This window comes from Rutilus rutilus (genome assembly GCF_951802725.1).
Source record: "Rutilus rutilus genome assembly, chromosome: 13".
NCBI classification, from domain to species: Eukaryota; Metazoa; Chordata; class Actinopteri; order Cypriniformes; family Leuciscidae; genus Rutilus; species Rutilus rutilus.
Window position 1 is genome coordinate 17,172,957 of NC_140218.1, and position 20,144 is coordinate 17,193,100.

At 40.0% G+C, this 20,144-nt stretch overlaps 1 protein-coding gene across 1 annotated transcript in view; it reads left to right on the forward strand.

The window, feature by feature from the left end:
* Positions 1-19,126, forward strand: part of camta1a (calmodulin binding transcription activator 1a) — a 439,941-nt gene extending 420,815 nt beyond the window's left edge. Inside the window, 13 exon segments of the mRNA XM_084428326.1 lie at positions 8,723-8,877; positions 9,440-9,630; positions 9,748-9,826; positions 9,932-10,283; positions 11,547-12,031; positions 12,514-12,692; positions 13,554-13,797; positions 14,262-14,333; positions 14,500-14,520; positions 15,346-15,545; positions 15,752-15,826; positions 16,071-16,101; positions 18,684-19,126. Coding sequence (XP_084284452.1) covers positions 8,723-8,877; positions 9,440-9,630; positions 9,748-9,826; positions 9,932-10,283; positions 11,547-12,031; positions 12,514-12,692; positions 13,554-13,797; positions 14,262-14,333; positions 14,500-14,520; positions 15,346-15,545; positions 15,752-15,826; positions 16,071-16,101; positions 18,684-18,716 — 2,117 coding nt within the window. The 3' untranslated portion in view covers positions 18,717-19,126.
* Positions 19,127-20,144: the final 1,018 nt, after the last annotated feature.

Below are 20,144 nucleotides of genomic sequence, written 5' to 3' on the forward strand. Positions count from 1 at the left end.
ATTACTGTGTTTTTGGTTTAACTTACCACAATCAGTGTTGGCATCTTGAACTTCAGTACAATGTCCACCAAGGCTGATATGGTTAAAGGGGTCCTATTATGCGTTTCTACTTTTTGAACTTTAATTAGTGTGTAATGTTGCTGTTTGAGCATAAAAAAGATCTACTAGGTTACAAAGCTCAAAGTCAACTCCAAAGGGAGATATTTTATTTAACAGAATCCCCTTTTCAAGAACTACAACGAACGGCTCGTTTGGAATACAGCGCGTTTTTTCCGGATCTTATGAAGTCACAATGGTACTCATTTTAATAACCCCTGCCCATGGAATATGCAGGACGAGGCCTGGCTGAGCTGCATTAGAGAAGACAGTGTTGTCGCTGTCAAAGAGACACTGTTTTTTCCAAAACTCATTTGTTTTACTTGACGAAAGCTGACTAACTTAGAGTGGTAAAAATGTATTTTAAACTCTGTTCCTGAACATTATAACCCCTGCGTTTATCTTTGTGCTGCACATCTTATGGAGAACAGCTTGTTTTCTGTTGCTTTTGTAAGCTCACGATTAAATGGTGGATAACATCGTATCTATAATGTATATGAAAATTACAAAAAAACATACCACTCTGAAACGTCCTGTGAAATCCGTGCTTGCAAAGTCTGTTCATGTAATCCATTCTACACAGTCCTCTTTTTCATTAACATTGTCAGGGTCTGAATCGGGCTTGAATTGGTTGGAAATTGACGCCATCCTCAATATTTACACTCACAGCTATGAAGGAGCAGGACATTTCCTGATCACGTGCTAAGCGCTACCAATCACAACACACTGGGCCAGCTAACCAATCACAGGACATGTCATATTTCGGAAAGAGGGGCTTAATCGAAATCAGTGTGTTCGAGGCAGACTGGGAAGAGAGGTGCTGTAATAATTGTTGTCAACCAATAATGAGAACATATTCTAGTACACCCCAAAAACAAAATCAAGACTTTGTAAAAGGCCATAATAGGACCCCTAATATGCTGCATCTCTTTGATTAGACTCTTCTCAGTCTTGAAGGTGGAGTTCTCTCATGACAACTGTCTGAATGTTTGGCATAGGAATGGATATGGCAATGTTGATAGGTTTGGTCTTGGTGGAATAGATCTGCTACGCTGCTGTTGTTATTGCTGCTGCTGCAGAGCAAGTGTGGGACTAGCTACTGCCATTACATACACAACATGCTGCTGTGAGAAAGTAAGACATGCTGCTGCTGCACAATAGCATACATGCATTACCCGTAGTAGATCTATGCAGGTGGAGCTGGGGAAGGTGGAGGGTTTCTGAAAGCACGCTGCACTGCTATAGCAAATGCCAACCTTATTAAATTTGAAGTATTTGAAGATTGACCATGCAAGCTCATGGGCTACTGATACAGCAGGAACCAATCAGCTGTGCCCTATAGAGAATGATATGATTGCAAGCTATTTGAGTTAAGGACCTATCAGCTTGCACCACTTAGAGTTTCATGACAGAAGTTTGTATTTATTTCAATATTTGAAAGCTGTGATATTTGTGCTTTCTAATAAGTTGATGAATGCAGTTTCTCATACTGACTGAATAATTTCAGGTTTTCCCTGCTCACACGTGAAAGAAATCCCACTTTGAGATCTCTCCATAGCAAAATGATCAACCCGTTTCTGCCACATAAGAAAAAATAACATGCTTTGATAATCAAAATTATGACATAAAAAGTTTAAATTATAACATAAAATTTAGAAATGATTAGATAAAAAGTCATTATGACAAAGTTGACATTTTTTGTTAGAATTATCACTTTTATCTCTAATTTGACTTTATGTAAATTCCTTTGTATCTCGTAATTGTAACTGGCATAATTTCAACTTTTTATGTAATAATTGTGATTTAAAAAAAAAAAATTATACAAGATAAAAAAAAAATTCTCTGTCATTTTTGTCATATTGTGAGTGTGACAGTATGATTGTTCATAATTTTGACTAAAATACACATCTGAGAGGAAAGACCTTTAAACACCCTTAGGCTTTATTGAATAACAAATCTTTTAGGTGACAAAATTACAGTGACTTGTTGCATACATCTATTGTTATTTTGCAATACACATTTTGTATTTTTCTTCAGTCTTTCTAATAATATTTCACTAATTCAGTTTTTTCCTTCTGACTACAAATATTATATTTGCACTCTATTTAACATTGTGAATACTTGCGCTACTGGCTGGTAACGTGTTATGTTTGAGATGGAGCAGTATTAGAGATAATGATGCATTACCCTATAGTTCATAGTTCATTCTCACATGAATTGAGTGATAGATACTATTCACATCCTCTGATCTACTGCTGTTTCATGCTCTTATTCTGCTCAATGTGAGATGAGAGGGTGAATGCAGATGGTGGTTTCAGCTGGGAGAGCCTCTGCCAACAGCACTCCCCCTTCCCTCCACTAAATACCAGCCTATGTCATCCAGCGGAGCTTAACTCAGGAAGGGGTTTTTCCAGAATACCATTATTCTAGAGAGCTGGGGTATTATTAACCACCTGATGGCCAAGCATGGGGTTTTGTGATTGATGAATAGTTCAGGATAGCAGCATACTACCATACTGCACTATAAACCTGCAATATACAGTTTCCATATACAGTTTTCTGTATGCAGTACACAACAGAACACACTGCCTAGTGCCTAGAATACTATATCCCACAATGCAATGCACTCAACTTGACTTTCAATTTCCAATGTGACCCAAAAGTAACATAATTTTAACACATTTTTCATCATTTGATCAGATTGTTAAGATGTTTTATCACAAAATTGCATGTACAACGCTAATAACTAATTTATTTCTAAAACAACAACTGGATGCCACTCAATGAACTGAATATGCATGTAATTTAGTCATTTGACAAAATTGTTCCAAACTACATTTTTATATTAATAAAGTGTACCATTTAAGAAAAAAACAGGCAGTATTCAGTGTACATGTAAATTGTGAAGTATACAGTTTGTTTACATGTATATACAAATGCAAGTATTATGTATAATCTTTAAGTGGGCACTGTAAACGTTAACAACACAGAAAGATGGTAACAGGGACGCCTACATAGCACTTATATCTCCTTCCATAGAATTATATATTAATGCAGTACATTATTGCTGTGGTTTATTGCAACAAATGAGTGCAGTCCCATTTGCTCCCATTACTTCACTCTCAGCATTATAATACAAGGAAGAGCGAGGTAGATCGAGTGAGAATCCACTAGGCTATTTTAGCGAAAGACAGAGCATTATTATCTCTGTGTTTAATCCAGGTGTGTTTGTTTGTGTATATGTGACTGTATAAACAGAATCCTCACAGATACAGAAGCAGTTCCTAAGCTGAAAACAAACACACACTCAGTCTTCAGCTCCTGACTCATCAAGTCTCCCACAGGAATAAATAGTGAATAGACCCTTAATGAAGTTCTCCTCTCATTGAGCTGTCTATCAGCTCCCTCTCTTTCTCTCTCAGCCATTACTCCCCAGGATCTCTCAGCTCACATACACAACGTATGTCTGACGTCCATGAATGTGACTCAGTGCCTTATTCTAAGAGAAGGGATGAAAAGAGGATGAGAGAAAGATGTGGTTCAAGGTTGTGTTAAAGGGAAAGGCAGATTCTGAAACGCTTAAACAGCTGGAGGCAGTGTTGGAGGCAGTGTTGGAGGCAGTTTAGGTCAGCTCACACAAGAAGGCAGTCTCCAGAGAGAAAGATATGATGATATTAATAATAATAATAATTCCTTACATTTATATAGCGCTTTTCTCTGCACTCAAAGCGCTTTACATAGAAGGGGGAATCTCCTCAACCACCACCAATGTGCAGCATCCACCTGGATGATGCGACGGCAGCCATATTGCGCCAGTACGCCCACTACACACCAGCTTATTGGTGGAGAGGAGACAGTGATGAAGCCAATCAGTATATGGGGATGATTAGGAGGCCATGATGGACAGAGGCCAAGGGGCAAATTTGGCCAGGATGCCGGGGTTACACCCCTACTCTTTTTCGAAGGACATCCTGGGATTTTTAATGACCACAGAGAGTCACGACCTCGGTTTTAACGTCTCATCCGAAGGACGGGGCTCTTTTGACAGTATAGTGTCCCCATCACTATACTGGGGCGTTAGGACCCACTCAGACCACAGGGTGAGCGCCCCCTGCTGGCCTCACTAACACCTCTTCCAGCAGCAACCTGGTTTTCCCAGAAGGTCTCCCATCCAGGTACTAACCAGGCTCAACCCTGCTTAGCTTCAGGGGGCAACCAGTCTTGGGCTACAGGGTGATATGGCTATTGGCTATATATGGATATTGTCTTAGTCCTTTTTACACGTACTGTGAGTGGCACATAATCATTTTGTATTCACACTTAGAAGGATCCCAGACATGATGCAAAAACAATGTTTTGGAGTTATTTTGGCCATGTTGCACATGCTGAACCCAGCAGAAAAAAACCCTTGAAAATGCACAATAAACCTATGAACAGTTTTGAAATATAGGCTTCTTTTTAAGTTACTTGCATATCATTTGAAAAAGTCTTTCTGTTCAGTAAATCTGGCAGAATACACATGATTTATAGCCATTCTTTTGGGTTTGAGTGCAGTTCTTCAGTTTAATTTACTAATTGGCTTCATCACTGTCTCCTCTCCACCAATAAGCTGGTGTGTAGTGGGCGTTCTGGCACAATATGGCTGCCGTCGCATCACCCAGGTGGATGCTGCACATTGCTGGTGGTTGAGGAGATTCCCCCTTCCATGTAAATCGTTTTGAGTACCCAGAAAAGCGCTATATAAATGTAACAAATTACTATTATTATTATTATTATTATTAATTAGCTAATTTATTTTTGGTCCCGTTCCTCGCATAAAATTTTTAAGTTTGAAAAAAAAAATTCCGATTAATTGTGGCCACTTTTTCTGCTTCTCTTGATTAAGAGTAATTGTCTGAGATATTGGTGATACTGTAACAACACAGACTTAAAAACACAGACAAACATGTTAAAGATTAGCTTATTAATATAAATAAGCTTCTCTCAAAAGCTAAAACAGTGAAATTCCCAATTTTTATTATATATAGTTAATATATGATCAATTAAATCAGGAAACTAGATAATGTTAAAATAATAAACATCCGTTAACGTCGTTCTCTTGATTGTCAGTTTAACATTATCGTGCAGTCCTAATACTTCCGATAACCAATTTATACTTTATGGCCATTATTAAAGAAAGTAGTGTGTGTTGACAGCTCAGCATCAGAATAGGGAAATGATAATATAACGTATTCTTCAACATAAAAAAGAAAGCAAAAAATATGGCTTTGTGAGTTTTAGTTCACTTTTCTTCATTAAATATCTGCTGTCCTATTGGCTGTCACATTTGTAGTTTATGGAGAAATAGGAAGGTCACTGTGTTGCTTCAGCTCTGATTGGTGGCCCCCTGCATGTGGCCCCTCCCCCCAACCCCCTCTCCCTCTGCAGTGTACGTGTGTGGCATTTTGAGCTCACACGCGCAGCAGGTGGAGATGACATCATCTGCACTGCAGCAGACTGCAGCACTGTGTCTGAACAAAGACATGTCAATGCTGCTGCTAACTGGTGCTCGCACGGCCTCTCTGTCTGTCTCTCTTGCCATCTTTGTAGCTTCCATCTCTCTCTTTCCTGGCATGGTATCTGAATGAAGACTTAACACTGACTGCACACAGACTGAAGCCCACTGATTCAATAAGTCATAGTTTAAATGAAAGATAATCATGCAAGTCCTCACCCAGCAGGGTTTAGTAATGGTCATTGTAAAGGCTTTGAGATTGGGTTAAGAGATTTGAACAAATCCCTTAACTTTGGAAAATATACTGCAGAATTTATGTTGCGAACATGAATTAAGCCTTTTCTAAGTAGCTGTAAGACTTTTTGCCTGACTGACAAGGTAGCCACCCAGCAATTCCCTTGTAACCATTCAGAACAAGTTAGTAACTGCATAGCAACATGTTAAGTTACACTCTAAATACTTTAGCAATTGGCATAGCAATGCACTGCTAACCACCCAGAACACATAACATAGGCTCTTTCAGCAGCACTTTAGCAACTACACGGAAAACCATAGAAACTACAAAGCAACATGCTAAAAATCACTCAAGACTGGAATACACTACACAACTTATGCTCAGATTGTTGCCCTGATTTGCAATCTAGACGAGTCAAAAATAGTTGACGAACTATAGCTAGTAGACTGAAAGTAAAACTTAAGTTGATTTCAGGTTCTTCCAATTACTGAAAATTATTTTTAATAGTTTTGGTTAACAATAACAACACTGAGCCAGTCAAGGTTGCTGACTCTGGGCCATGTGTTGCTTCATTGCAATACTCCATGACCTTTACATAGACCCTAATAATACGATTGTAATTGAACTAGTAGCACAGTCGTGATAAAAAAGTAACATGTAACCACGTCAGTCAGAATGAATTGGCCAAATCTGATTCAAATTGAATTCGGATTGTAAGGGGTGGTTTAAACCTTTTGTAATCCGATCGAGGGGACATATAAACACTTGATCAGATTGAAAACCGAAACTAGGTTCTATTACGTAGAAATTGCGTAATACACGTGGAACTTGCTGTTGTTATCGAATATAGTGTCATAAATGACTGTCGTGTCTAAGATTCTCCTTCCACTCATTGTCTGTGAGGTGGAACGTCCCACCAGTCTTTGTTTTGGGTGCGGGAACAAGCGTTTTTACTGCTTAATAAATACGCAGCACAGCACAAAGCTTCATGTGCTCGTCGTCTTCTAATAGAGTGGTGCAGGTATGACGTTTCTTTGTAGGTCAACCGGCAATTAGCATCACACTGGTTCCTTCGACAAAAACCCAATAGCCAAACAAACAACAACAACATTGATAGTTACTATGAGTTAGAATAGTTTATAAGAGCACAAATATAAGCATAATGAGGCTGTGAAAGCAAACAGAGTTTACCTGTTATGTGTGATGACATTTAATCTCCACGACTGCCTCTGTAGTTCCATTTACAGCCACTTGTTAGCAACCGCCTTTTTCAAGACACATAACAGAAAAAATCGTAATTTAAAAAATCACAAGTAGGGTAATATTGATGTATTTTTATGTCGTAGTATAAAACGTGAAAGTGTCTTGAGCTTGTGTTCACCATAGACCTTATTTCAGCCATTTAACCAAAACCCCATTCAAAAAACCCATTGACTTCGGCTAAAATGCTAACTTGCTTCTGCGTTTTACGTTTTGGCCTACAAAGTGATGCCATACCTGCACCACTCTATTAGGACCCAAAATAGATAAATATTAAGTCTGCAGTTTAAAACAAAGAAAATAAGCAATTTAGGAGAGTCGCTTATCAGTAATCACGCCACCGGCCTCGCGCCGCTCTCTCACGATCCTCTGAAATATTATATTAGTGCAGTGTGCGCATGTCTTTATTCCAATTTGAAGCTTGTGATATACACATATAAACGCGCACATCAACCCGACCACTTTATTTAGCGTTCATGTAAACACTCGGATTCATCTGCTTAATAAATGATGATTTCATTCCGATTAAAACAAAAAGTGTCCATGTAAACGCAGCTACTGTAAATGACTGCTGTCCTTCCGGCAACCAGACTCTTACTGAGTTGTCAAACAGTGTGAATTTATGTACATGATCACTCTTGACATTTTCACCAGGCAACCAAACACTATCTGTTTGCTTTGTGGTGTTCATGGTGGCCCTCTAGATTAATACTTTTGTTTAGTCAAAAGACATAAAATATTGCTTACTAGCTACATTAGCATGGGCGATACAGATTTTTTTTTTAAACCTTTTTGCACTTTAGTCGTCTCTCAATGTGCCTCCTTGTTCATCAATAAACTGACACTGGAGCAAACCACAGCCCAGCATGCCCCTGTCGCCTGGTTACCGTGCAGCTGCAGGTTGCCACAGAAACAGGCTTATCAGTGAGAGACACATACAGTTCTCAGTACTGGTGCTGTAATTCACCTGTGCTGGTCCCAGTTCTCATCTTTTACATCTGCACAGTGAGCATTTCTGATTGACAGATTACATGGCCATGTTTAGTGTCAAATCCAGTAAGAAAAACCTGCTTGGTGTGTCTGGATTTGGGTTACAAAGTAACTTTGTAAGCATTTAACTCATCCTACGTCCTAGCAACAATTCAGAACACCTTAGCAACCCTATAGCAATGCCCTGGGCACCCTTGCATAATGGTAGTGAGGTTTGCATGTGCAGAAAATGTACAAATCTAGTTAGGAAGTACAAATTCCAAACAAATCTGTGTATGTTCACTGCTGTGTTTTTGAAGCTGAATGTGTTGGTGTGCCTCATTAATGATTCCATTAATTTACAATAATGACTGCAATTACGGAAATGGTGATTGATAACATCAGACTCTGTGTCTTGATTGGAAAGCATAAGGGTAATGACTGAGTTTTAATTAAACATCCAATACAGAATTTTGCTTGGGGATGTGAGCTAAACCAAAGAAGAATTTATTCAGACCTCAGTGAGTGCGGTGTACAGCAACCATTTGCATTGCAGAAGTGTGAATTGTACAATCATTAGCGAATTTCGTTCATTTAGATCTTTTATTTTATTGTTGAACTAAAGTTGTAACCCAAGTGGTTAAACTGATAGGAATTTTCCTCTGCAGATAACCAGTTCAGAATGTCCATCCTGGAGCGGCTGGAACAGATGGAGCGCAGGATGGCTGAGATGGCTGGTCAGCAGCAGCAGGGCAGTGGAGGAACAGCGGGGTCTGGAGGAGGAGGAGTAGGGGGGAACGGAGGTGCTAATAGCCAGTCTCAGGTACAGCAGCACATCAGTAATTGTTATGTGTGAGATTAGAATGTATTTTAAAACGGCAACAAGTATGTTCAGCCATATTGTAAAGTCTTTCCATTGTCCATGTGTATGTATACCGGTATATATATACAGTATATATTTATGTATATACTTTTGTTTATTATGTGTTTGTTGATGGGTGGTTGTTATTTCATGTTTCCCAGTTGTGTTTATAGCTGCTATGATTTAGCTCATAAAAAACATAGTCATTTAGAAACTAAATGTAATTTGCATTTACAAAAAAACAATATTAAAATTCCATTACATCACTTAGATGAAAAGTTTTGCATATTGTAATAACATGGTGTTAATTAAAACCAGTTATGTGAGCCAGTTGAGCCAATTTATTATAATGATTGTTCACAAAATGTTCATCGCTGCAGCTTTTCCTCTCAGATTATACAGTAGCTTTTTTTTTTTTTTTTTTTGCCATAAAAAATGATGCAGAAAGCAATGAAATTTTGTGAAAGATTGTGACAGTTCATTGAGCTTGTGAAGACATGAAGCACTCCATTTTCTCCTGCAGTGTATCTCGGGACAGGCAGGAAGCTCTTTTGAGAGTCGTGTGGTGGTTGTTTGTGAGAAGATGATGAACAGGGCCTGCTGGGCCAAATCCAAACACCTGATTCACTCAAAGACCTTCCGGGGCATGACCTTGCTACACCTTGCTGCAGGCCAAGGCTACGCCACCCTCATCCAGACTCTCATCAAATGGCGGTCAGTTAAAGCGATAAGAGCACTCAGATCTATCTACTGTACATCTGTGTGTAAATATGTTTTTGTGTTATTTCCTCTGTCATTGCTAACCATGAGAAATGGTATTATCTTATCTAGCACGAAGCATGCAGACAGCATTGATCTGGAACTTGAGGTGGACCCTCTCAACGTGGATCACTTCTCTTGCACTCCACTGGTATGCTCCTCAAGCAATTTTAATTGAACTTTGGTGCATTTGACAACTCCATTGCGCCGTCTTTGCTTTTCTTACTCCTCTTTTTACTCTGTTTCCTTGTTGTAGATGTGGGCTTGTGCTTTGGGTCATCTGGAGGCAGCAGTGGTCTTGTACAAGTGGGACCGGAGAGCACTGGCAATCCCAGACTCTCTAGGCCGCCTGCCCCTCTCCATCGCCCGCTCCCGTGGCCACACCAAGCTGGCGGAGTGCCTGGAGCAGCTCCAGAGGGAGGAACAGCAGCAGCAGACCCCGTCCTCCTTACCCCCTACCTCCAGCATGTCTTTCTCTCCCAACCCTGACATCCCCACCTCCAACAGCTGGATGGTCAGCTGGGGCAGTGACAGTATGGTGACCCCCAGTGGGCAGAACACTGGTACTACCACCACTACTACAACACCTTGCACCAACCAGAACCCTGGTGAGAACCTGTAAAGTAGTTAGTTTTACTGCAAGATAGTAACAAAAAGTTGCTAATTGCTTTAAAGCTATTTAAGGGGGCATTTTCTTATGGTCACACTTTAGATTAGGGTCCAATTCTCACTATTAACTAATGATTAACTACGACTTTTGCCTCAATGAACTCCTAATTACTGCTTATTAATAGTAATTAGATACTTGTAAGTAAGGTAGTTGTTAAGTTTAGGTATTGGGTAAGAACTGGGTAGGATTTAGGGATTATATGTGCTTTATAAGTACTGTCTTCAGCATTTCTTGATCCTTCAGAAATCATTCTAATATGCTGATTTGGTGCTCAAGAAACATTTCTTTTTATTATCAATGTTGAAATCAGTTGTTCTGCTTCGTTTTTGTCAAAACCGTGATGCATTTTTTCAGGATTCTTTGATTAATAGAAAGTTCAAACCGTATTTATTTGAAGTCTTGTAACATTATAAATGCCTTTACTGTCACTTTTGATAATTTGTATGTATCTGTATGTATATATATCAAAAGTACAGTATGAACCAATTCACTAAACTGAATCAGACTTTCCAAAACTAAATATGAGACTGATAGGAGATGTTTTAGGAGAGCTCACTAGGTTACTAGTTGAAAAACGCTACTTGTAGCTCATTACTGTTTTGAAATCAGACTAATGCTTCTTTACTGAAAATATTACAGCAGATTTGCTTGCCTAATGTAATACTTTATTAGCCTGGCTCCTCCCTCCTACGTACTTCCGCTCAATTTTAATTTTCCATCAGTACTCCGTCTGGGTTTGCGGTATATTCGTGGGTTTTCTCTGGCAAAATTTTTACCAGTCCAATCAGCGAACAGAGGGAGTGGCTGAGAACGATGATGTTGAGGTTGTGCGCTAGTTTGAGTTGTAGGGTTACGTCACAGCCAAACGTTAGCGATTGGTTATGGCAGATCCAGAGTGGCTCTGGGCAGATCCAATAGTTTTAAACTACAACAGAGTACCCGCCTTCAAAGTTAACGCTTGTCAATAGAGAGTGGCCTGACTCTCTGTACAAATGAAATGTACGAGAGTCTGGTAGGACCAGGCTAATACTTTATAGCATTTGCTTCAATGAGCTGTACTTGCTGCACAATCTAATTCTATCTTATTTATTTTTTTGATTGTAACTAACAGAACCTCATAGACAGAGCAAATATAATGGACATATCATCTCCGTCCTCTCCTCTGTGTGCAGCTCACTCTCTCTTTCTCTTTTGTGCATAGATTTGAGAAGACCGAGATCAGAGCCCTCCAGCTACTACAGCAACGAGTGCCAGCAGGAAATCCCCCTCGCCAAGAAACACAAGCCCAACCCAGAGCTTGTGCAAGCACAGCTGGAAAAGCCCATGTCGGTTCCCTTGAACATGGAGCAGCAGACACATAAACTGTCAACCAGCCCTAAGACCCTCGCCTCCACCCCATCCAGCCCGGATAAGAGCGTCTCTGAGGATGGTTTAGGGACAGGGGGCATCCCACAAGCCAAGATGGCCTCTTTCCGTGGAGGGCATAAATGGGGCACTAGAGAGGTGCTCAGGAAGGGAGGCATCAGTGGCGTAGGGAAGGAGAAGTTGGCCAGCCGATTACGACAGCGCGGCGAACCCCTCAGCATGCTGGGAATGGTGGAGAGGGAGATTGTAGACACAGAGATGCTTTCTTACAAGGAGGATCTAGAGAACCAGGACTGCCTGTCTCACATGGAGGACCTGCAGGTGAGAGAAGTGCACATACACAAACTCACACAGTGCCCTAAGCGGCACTCACTCACAGTCAGCCAGCCACATTCACACCTGTATTGATGCATTTGTCAGTAAATAGGCTCAGCAAACAAACACGACTACAAGCATTGAGAGGCCAAGGGGTATATAGAGCACCATCCGTCCTGCTGACATTTGAAATAAGCGCTAGAGAGCCGCGGTCACAGCCCCGCTCTCTGCACAGACCTTCGTCACCACATAATACACTTCTGCCATTGATTTGCTCCTATTGCCAGGAGTTAGTCCAGCCCCATTCATCTCTGTCACTCTATGGGGATAGAGGGGCTGTTGCAGCGTGTTCCTCCAAAGTAAACACCCCGGTGCTTGATTGATCGGCTGGGTTAGCAAGTGTGTGTGCTTTTTGTCACACTAGAAAGTCAGTGCTTGTGTAACATTGAATGCATGTGTTTGTTTTTGCTTGTTTGTGCGCCTCACAGGCAAATATGATGAGCCTGGCGGAGCACATCATTGAGGCAACTCCGGAGCGCATCAAGCGGGAACATTTTCCAACCGTGGAGTCTGTTCCTCTGGACAACAGTGGCCTCACCAACACCATGAGCTGGCTGGCCAGTTACCTGGGAGACGTGGAACACCTGCCCAGCATCATCCACTTGAGGTTAGCCAACGGCTTTTAAAATGCATACTTTAATATACATATGTACTGAAATACACGACCAGGGTGGGAAATTAACTTTTTTGCCCAACCACAGTGGCTGGTGAATGCAGAATTTTAGCAGCCACTCCAAATTTGTACAAAACTTTTTTTTTTTTAGTTAAGATATATTTCAGATATATAGCAAACACAGCATTAACATCCTTTTTTCAGAGAGTCCACTTTAAAATAACTATAAGTTAACTGAGTGAAAACGGATGTAGTTATACCTCTTTTTGAAAACACACACAAAAAAAAACAGTAAATGTAAAGTTTCTGTTGCACTGTTTATGTTTTCAACATTAATAACATGTTTTTAACACTGACAATAATAGGATATTTTTCTTGAACATTAAATCAGCATATTAGAATGATTTCTGAAGGATCATGTGACTATGAAGAATGGATTAATGGTTGCTGAAAATTCAGCTTTGCCATCACAGGAATAAATTAAATAAAAAAATATATTAAAATATAAAAAAGTTAATTTTGTATTATAAAACAATTTCAAAATAGTACTATTTTTATTGGATTTTTTTATCAAATATATGCAGCCTTGGTGAGCATCTTTCATCTTTTTTGTTTGTTGATTTGACCGTATAGCAGCAAAAAATATTATTGCGCAAATGTGAGCCTGTAGTGCATTCACATTCTCAATATACATTTTAAGCGAAGAGCATGATGGAGCTGAGATGTTCTGATGTTACCTGCGTTTGCCTAGTGGCGGGTGTTAATTTCCCACCCTGAAAATGAAAGAAAAAACTAAATGTATGCCTTAGCCCTGCTAACTTCATATATGTATGTGCCTGTTTTGTTTCTGTGCAGTCCCATATACAGTGAACCCCTGACCCCTCCCTCCAACCCTAGTCTGAGCCCGGGTAACTCGCCCATGCGTGAGGGCCCGTTTGAGAAGCCGACCTTGCCCGCTCCAGCCGAGTGGAGTGAGTTTCTCAGAGCCTCCAACAGCAAAGTGGAAAGAGAGCTAGCCCAGCTCACGTTGTCGGACCCCGAGCAGAGGGAGCTCTACGAAGCCGCACGGCTGGTGCAGACCGCTTTCCGCAAGTACAAGGTACAGGCCAGTGGCTCGGGTGCCACGCGCTTGTGTTGATGTGTGAATAGAGACAGGATGTAAACGTCTGTGCACAGGTATTGGTAGGAACGAACATGGGACGAACACTCTGTCTCCTTCCTGCTTTGTCCTTCCTTTCAATTTCATTAACACACAGACACAGAGTAGTCAGTCCCCACAGCTTCCGCATGGGTAAGGTGGCTTAACCAGCGCATGGCCTGGCTTATAAGGAGCGATTGCTGCCTCCTGTGGCTGCCTGTAATGAGTTTCCACAAAGATTCACCAGCTGGCCAAACTGGCGGCTTGTGCTCAGAGGCATCTGGTCTCTCAGCACCCAGCTGCACCTAAGCAAGAAGGGCGTCTTTTCTCTATGACTTTCATTCTCCTGCAAGTGAGCAGCCTAGTGGCCGTCTCCCATGTGTTTCCCACTCCTCAGACCAACTCTTTTCCTTCTCTCCCTGCAGGGACGCCCACTGCGCGAGCAACAGCAAGTAGCCACCGCTGTCATTCAGCGCTGTTACAGGAAGTACAAGCAGGTAATCCTTTAAGATGCTCTGACATTGTCTTTGCCAACCTTTGCTGGATGTCTGGTTAATGCGTCAAGTTCCAGCAAACGCAATTGAGTCAATTATAAGCTTTCAGAGCAACATCAACCGCAAGGTCACATTCATGACAAATCTTTCTTTTCTTTTCTTTTACAAGCTAACATGGATAGCCTTGAAGGTAACTTTTTCATTGTTCATGCATTATTTAAAGCAGATTTTTTTGGACTGGAGAAATTTCGAATTGATTCAATAGCAATGGCCACTCATACACTGTCATTCACACATTTTGACAAAAGGATGTCTCTCTGAACATTACTTGCAAGGGACACCACACTGTGCGGACCAAAGAGACAGATCTCGCTAGACCAGGTGTTTTTAAAAGAGTCTGGAGACCCTCAGTAGGCTGCAAGCGGGATTTAGGAAAAATGTAACTGGAAAAATGTAAAAATGTATTTTAGAGATGCCACTGTGTACTGTAAATCTGCTCTAGGACAATATTCGTTGTCAAAGGTACAATAAAAATACATTTGATTTTCTTTAGTTTATGCATCTAACATTACATAACAGCGGGTAGAACTTAATACAAAGTCAATATTTTCTAGGTCATATTTTAGTCATTTGCATTGGCTTCAGTACAGTAACAATATAAAAGCCCATTTAATTTAGCTAACTTTATATCACGCTTTTTATCTCACACAGGATAAATGGCTGAAAATATATAGCTGCCTTTATATTTTAAGAAGTGGGTAGTTTTTGGTGGTCCTGGGCTTTAAAAAGTTTGGAAACAACTGTATTATAGAAATAAGATTTTTTTTAAATGCAACATGTAAAAAAAAAAATGCATACAGGTTTGAAAAGTCATTTTCACTGTTGGGTGACCTATCCCTTTAAATACGGTTTTCGCTTCCTAAACTTTGCGGTGTGTGTGTGGCCAATGTAAGTCAAATAGGGTGCAATTAGTTTTTTGTCATTAATGTCTTGAAAATGTGTGTTTATGTATCAGTATGCACTTTATAAGAAGATGACGCAGGCCGCCATCCTTATCCAGAGTAAGTTCCGCAGCTACCACGAGCAGAAGAAGTTCCAGCAGAGCCGGCGGGCGGCCGTACTGATCCAGCAGTGTTACCGCAGCTACAGGGAGTTTGGCCGGCTGAGACCCCACCGCAGAGCAGCCACCGCGGCACTGGTCCAGCACAAACTCAGGTAGCACCCATGCACCGCCCCGAGATAAAACGTCTGTCCAAATCTGATTCCAACTGTTGTTTGATATTATGTAGTCAGCCAATAGCACTTATGAATCTGTTCCAAGTGGCATAGTATTCTGAGCTTTGCCCTGCGAGATATTTTATTCATGGACAAGATGTAATATGCCAAATTAAATGTGTTTAAAAGCGACATTTGTGTTTCAGAAGCAGTCTTCTCACTAAGAGGCAAGATCAGGCCGCCCGCAAGATCATGAAGTTCCTCCGCCGCTGCCGCCACAGGTATTCTCCCACTACCACCATTCATCCGCTCCTGATTCAAATACAAATGTGACGCTTTTGTTTGGTGAACTTATTACAGATACTAACAGAACTAACAGAAATCTTTGAAAGTGTGATACATTAATCATGAGTGGTTTAGTGAGAGGTGCTCCTCCCTTCCCTTGCCTCCCCCCTCCACCCCAATCATCATCATATCTGCTGTGTGCTAATAGCTGTCTGGTGTTGTTTTGCTGTTAATGCAAAGCCCCTTGATGGACCATAGACTATTCAAGCGGGTGAGTGCAGCCTCAGCGATTCAGTATGTCTCCCTTTTTTCTACTGTATCTCTCTTCCTTCTCGCTCGTCACGCGCACACACATCTTCTTCTCTTGCTCCTTCTTGCCCTCCTCATCACCGTTGCTTGATGCCTGCTTGCATGACAGCTACCAACTGGACGCACAGATGACCGAGATCAAGGGCCTCAGGATATCAGTTGTGTCTTGCTATACACTAACCACCGAGATGCTGCATTAAACAAGCACCTTTTTCTCCTGTCTAGATTATTTAAGTTTCCTTTACTTCCAGCATTTGTAAAGAGGAAAAGATAAGATAGACGGAAGAATTGAAGGTTGTTTGGTGTAAACAACGTTGCATGGAGATGATGATGGTGATGATGAGTCTTGCTCTTTGACCATGAGGCATGCTGGGAAATATGTGACCCAGAGAAAACTGTCTGCCTCTCTGGCTTGTGTGTTTTGGTTCTGACTAAAGCCTGTTTTATTGCTCATGCTGCAGTGGGAACTGTCTATCTCTATTTAATTGTTTGGTTGTAGATGACACATCTTTGTACAAAAAAAGCAAAACAGTACAAAAACAAAGTTGCTTTTATTTTATTATATGTTTGATATATTTCAAAAGGAAGTAGACAGAATGATCATCAGACAGCAGACAACTTTTTTGTTAAAGACTACAAGATGAGAAGGTTTCAGACTGGTTTAGTATTAAATGAAATGCAGACTATTTTAAGCTTTTTGTCCTAAATATCTACTTAGAGCAGAAACTTACAAGGTGAGGCAATGAAGAAAATGGGGCAAATCGTCAGTGAAGATCTGAGAGAACTTTTGCACAGAGCACTGGCTAGAGCAGTGTCCTTTCATACAAGTGATATAGAAAATGATTGTTCATTTATATACACTACTGTTCAAAGGTTTGAAATAAATAATGAATACTTCTATTTAGTGATGATTTAGAGTAAATACATTTATGATGTTACTATATACTACACTATATATTTATCATGTATATCATGGTTTCCACAAAGATATGAAGCAGCATAACTGTTTTCAACATTGATAATAATAAGAAGAAGAAGAAAAAATGTTTATTGAGCAGCAGATCAGAATATTATAATGATTTCTGAAGGATCATGTGACACTGAAGACTGGAGTAATGATGCTGAAAATTCAGCTTTGCCAATACGGGGATAAATTACATTTTGCATTTCACAATATTATTATTTATGGTGAGCATAAGAACTCAAAAACATGAAGAAAAAATCTTACTGACCCTAAACTTTTGATCTGTAGTATATTATCTTATGTAGATGCATCTTTAAACTAGTTAAAGGGTTAGTTCACCCAAAAATTAAAATTCTGTCAGTAATTACTCACCCTCATGTTGTTCCAACCGCGTAAGACCTTCGTTCATCTTCGGAACACAAATTAAGATATTTTTGATGAAATCTGAGCCATGTTTCACTCCTCCATAGGCTTCCAGTGTGACCGAAACTTGCTGGCCCAGAAAAGTTATTAAAGAGATCGTTAATATAGTCCAAGTGACTCCAGTGGCTCAATCTTAAGTATATCAAGCGACGAGAATACTTTTTGTGCGCAAAAACAAACAAAAATAACGACTTTATTCCACTATTCATTTCCTTCTCTCTGGATGTCTAGTTGGTTTGCGTAGTGTTTTTGTGCAGCGCGTCTGTGTTACACGTCACCACGTAGGCTCACTATTGGCCGACGCCAGTCATGTGTGTGTTGCGTGATGACGTGCAACACAGACGCGCAGCGCAAACACACTACGAGGCCCAGAGAGAAGGAAATGAAAAGTGGAATAAAGTCGTTATTTTTGTTTGTTTTTCCGCACAAAAAGTATTCTCGTCGCATGATAAACTTAATGTAGTGCCACTGTAGTTACTTGGACTATTTTAACGATGTTTTAATAACTATTCTGGGCCGGTGAGTTTCGGTCACACTGGAAGCCTATGGAGGAGTCAAAATTCTGTCAGATTTCATCAAAAATATCTTAATTTGTGTTCCGAAGATGAACGAAAGACTTACATGGTTGGAACAACATGAGGGTGAGTAATTACTGACAGAATTTTCATTTTTGGGTGAACTAACCCTTTAAGTGTTCCACATAAACCATGCAATCTCATAACAGTCGGTGTTCAACAAAATATTTTACACTGTGCTGGATGGATACTTAAAGATTTAAATGGGTTTTCTCAAAGTTTTCTTTTCTGTTTAAAGGAATAGTTTGCCCAACAAAAAAAAAAAACGTCTTGTACTCACCCTCAATTTGTTCCAAGGCTGTATGATTTTTATTTTTTATTTTTTTTGTGGGTGGAACACAAAAGTAGTTGTTTGGAAGAATGTCCATCTGTGTTATTTCCATACAATGTATGATGAGCAGGGACAGCCATTCATTTTCATTGTATAGAAAAAAGCTGCTTGGACATTCTGATAAATATCTGCTTTTGTGTTTCATGCAAGAAAGAAACTATAACCACTTTAACAATAACCACAGCTTGATTTGATCTTTGAGATTTTGAACCTGTGTATCTTAATGTCTGTGTGTTTGTTTGTTTTTTCAGAGTGAGAGAATTGAGAAAGGCCAGGGAACATGAGAGCGTCCAGAAGAGCCCCCTCACAATGTGACATTACTCTCCAGACTCTTCCTTTCAGTTTTTCTGTTTCAACCAGAGACGTTTTACAAGAGGAAAAAAATAGCAAGAACACTGCAACTCTTACTACTACTGTATGACTGATACTTCGGCTACTAAACAACTGCGTTTTTTTCATATCTCTTTATTCCTTCTATGTTTCTTTTATGAAGAAAAGAGGCAACCGCTGTTGATCAAAACAAACTCAAAGGACGTTGTTTTAGGAGGAAGAACATTTGCTTCGTGGCATTTTTTGCACTTTTTAATGGATTGATTTGTCATTTTGGATGAGCGTTGAAATGTTTCGTTTGAAAATGGATGGAAGATTGGAAGTCATGCTCTTCAGTGGCTCGTAAAGAAAGGAGAAATGAAAAGAGAAAGATGGTGACAAAATATGGCTTCGACACAGAAACATGGCCGGACCTGTTCCGAGTGTATTTCGTAGTTTTCAAAAAGATGACAAGATGTGTTTGGAGGGTAAAATTGTTACCAAAAACGATGTATAATTCATGAATTAGTTTTTGAATTCATCAGAAACTTCTTCCAGTCTGTCCCTTACAGTCGCCCGTCTTCCCTTAGCTACAAGGGGACTGGGTTGCTAATGAATGTAAGAGGTAAACGAGCAGGCTTGGGTGATGTCATGCTGATTTTATTTCGCCAACAAGAAGTACATACAATTGTAATCAACAACTATTTTCAGATTGATGATATTCAGCCACACACGGATCGCTCCAGGCAGATCTTGTCTTACACATGCTTGAAACTAGGCCACAGTCTTTTCGTTTGTATCGTTTTCATGTACTGGAGACACCAAATGTCATCACCTCTGCCCATCATTTACTATTGGCAAGTTTGTAATATGTTTTCTTTTGTTAATCCAATGTTAAATAGTCATTGGCGAAGCTATTGTTCGGTTGAAAATCAACTTCCGGGGTTTTCTAAAGCTGTTTAAGAGAAAGTTACATACATTGCCTTGATATCTTTGACATACTTTAAAGGGTCTCCACACCCGGGGTTAGACAAATCCATATTTTTGACAATTGAGCGGTTCCTGTAAATAAAGAAGGCTGCCGGTACGCAAAGTTAAACATTTATCGAAGCAGGATTGTATTTTAGAAATATATTATTTTACTCATTGAAAGGGATCAAAACAGATTAGCGTCAAAATCTAAATATTTGTATAGTTTTGTTTGAATGCCTAAGAAGTATGGTTGTATCGTTTGTACATAGTGTAAATACCTGGGATAAAGTCAAGCTACTGTATGTGCATGACAAAAACGAACAAAGATACAAAAAAAGAGTTCAAAAGCATTAGTGGCTATGCTCTGTAAAACTATTTCACTATAAGAGTATTTTATTTTACTTTGAATGTTCTTGAGAAGAACATTTTGC